The sequence below is a fragment of the Penaeus monodon genome, chromosome 33 (assembly GCF_015228065.2).
Source record: "Penaeus monodon isolate SGIC_2016 chromosome 33, NSTDA_Pmon_1, whole genome shotgun sequence".
NCBI lineage: Eukaryota > Metazoa > Arthropoda > Malacostraca > Decapoda > Penaeidae > Penaeus > Penaeus monodon.
Genome location: NC_051418.1, coordinates 17,905,913 through 17,907,222, shown reverse-complemented (window position 1 = coordinate 17,907,222; position 1,310 = coordinate 17,905,913). Strand labels below are relative to the sequence as shown.

The 1,310-nt window shown below is 36.7% G+C and overlaps 1 protein-coding gene across 1 annotated transcript in view; it reads left to right on the top strand.

The window, feature by feature from the left end:
• The first annotated feature begins 210 nt into the window (after positions 1-210).
• The window catches only part of LOC119594286 (cathepsin B-like), a 15,949-nt gene continuing 14,849 nt past the window's right edge, over positions 211-1,310 (top strand). The window contains 2 exon segments of the mRNA XM_037943348.1: positions 211-292; positions 1,170-1,284. Of these exon segments, the coding sequence (XP_037799276.1) occupies positions 1,174-1,284 (111 nt within the window). The 5' untranslated portion in view covers positions 211-292; positions 1,170-1,173.

Genomic DNA, 1,310 nt, shown 5'->3' with positions numbered 1-1,310 from the left:
AGGTTGTTTACATATGATAAGAACAGCGATATAATCATGGTCGCCATAACAAAGTGTCTTTATTTCATATCCTCATATTTTCATGCCAATTGCATGTCTTTGGACTAGCAACAAAATCCTGTATCAAAAGCCCCTCGCGATTGGTCGGAAAGAGGAGTCAGCTAACCAATCAACGCGGAGACTGACCATGTGATTCTTATTCAACGTAAACAAAAAGCTTGTTTTCGGCCGCTGGGCCTCAGTTGTCATCGAGAGGGAAGTCGAGAGCAGTTGTCTTCGCCCTCACTGGATTCTAGGTATATGTTTCTTTCATATTTAAGTCATACGAGCACGTATTTGTTTTGTTAGTTTGTTTAGTGTATGGAGATATGTCGAAATACTAAGTGTAAACCGGAAGAAATAAGCATGGGTGAAAACTAAAACGAAGATCCGTGTCCCGGCGTCTGACCCAACTTGCTTTGTTCTGAAGGCTAAACCATTTCTGGGACAATCTCCCTCCTTTCTTTCGTAATACGTTAACCGTGATGTTCAGAAACAATATCAGCGCCCATCAGTTATTGGAAAAGTAACATATTATTATTAAATACATTTGTTTTATGAATAAACATGGTACTGAATTTTTATGGCGCAGTATTAGTGCAAAGGTTATTTTCCCGTGTTCTTGAGTTTTCCTTTACAGGGCGTTTATTCAGCATTGATTATCATCCTATTCAAATTAAAAGATAAGATACGACAGATTAGTGTCGTTTATAATAGATCACCATAGGTTTAAAGTAAATTATCCTTTTAACTAGCTGGTACAAGTGTTGTATTCTAATGTAAAGTCCATCCATCTTTTATATAGAAAATAATATATGCAAACAGTAGAACAAATGAATCTAAGAAACTTATCTTCTATGTACTTCCGTTGCAACTCGAAAAATAACAAAGTTATTAGACACAAGTGTCTAGGCCCGAAAGACCTAAACCAATATGCAAAATCATTAAGAATGAGACCTACCTTTCATTAGGTTTATCCCTAGAATAGGAACTATCCAAGGTCTGTCATGCCATAATATCCATAAGAATCAAGTTGGTCATTGTTTTTAGTAAGTTAATCTTAGATGAATAAGTATTGTGTGTCATACCTTGGTTTATGAAAGTATTTCTAATATTTCCTTCCCTTCTAGGAAAATGAGGGTTATCCTGGGCTTGTTGGTGGCAGCTGTTGCTGTCAATGCCAGTAGCCATTTCCTCTCTGACAAATTTATCAGACAGCTTCAGAGTGAGGATTCTACATGGGAGGTTAGTACACTTGTCTTATGATTATC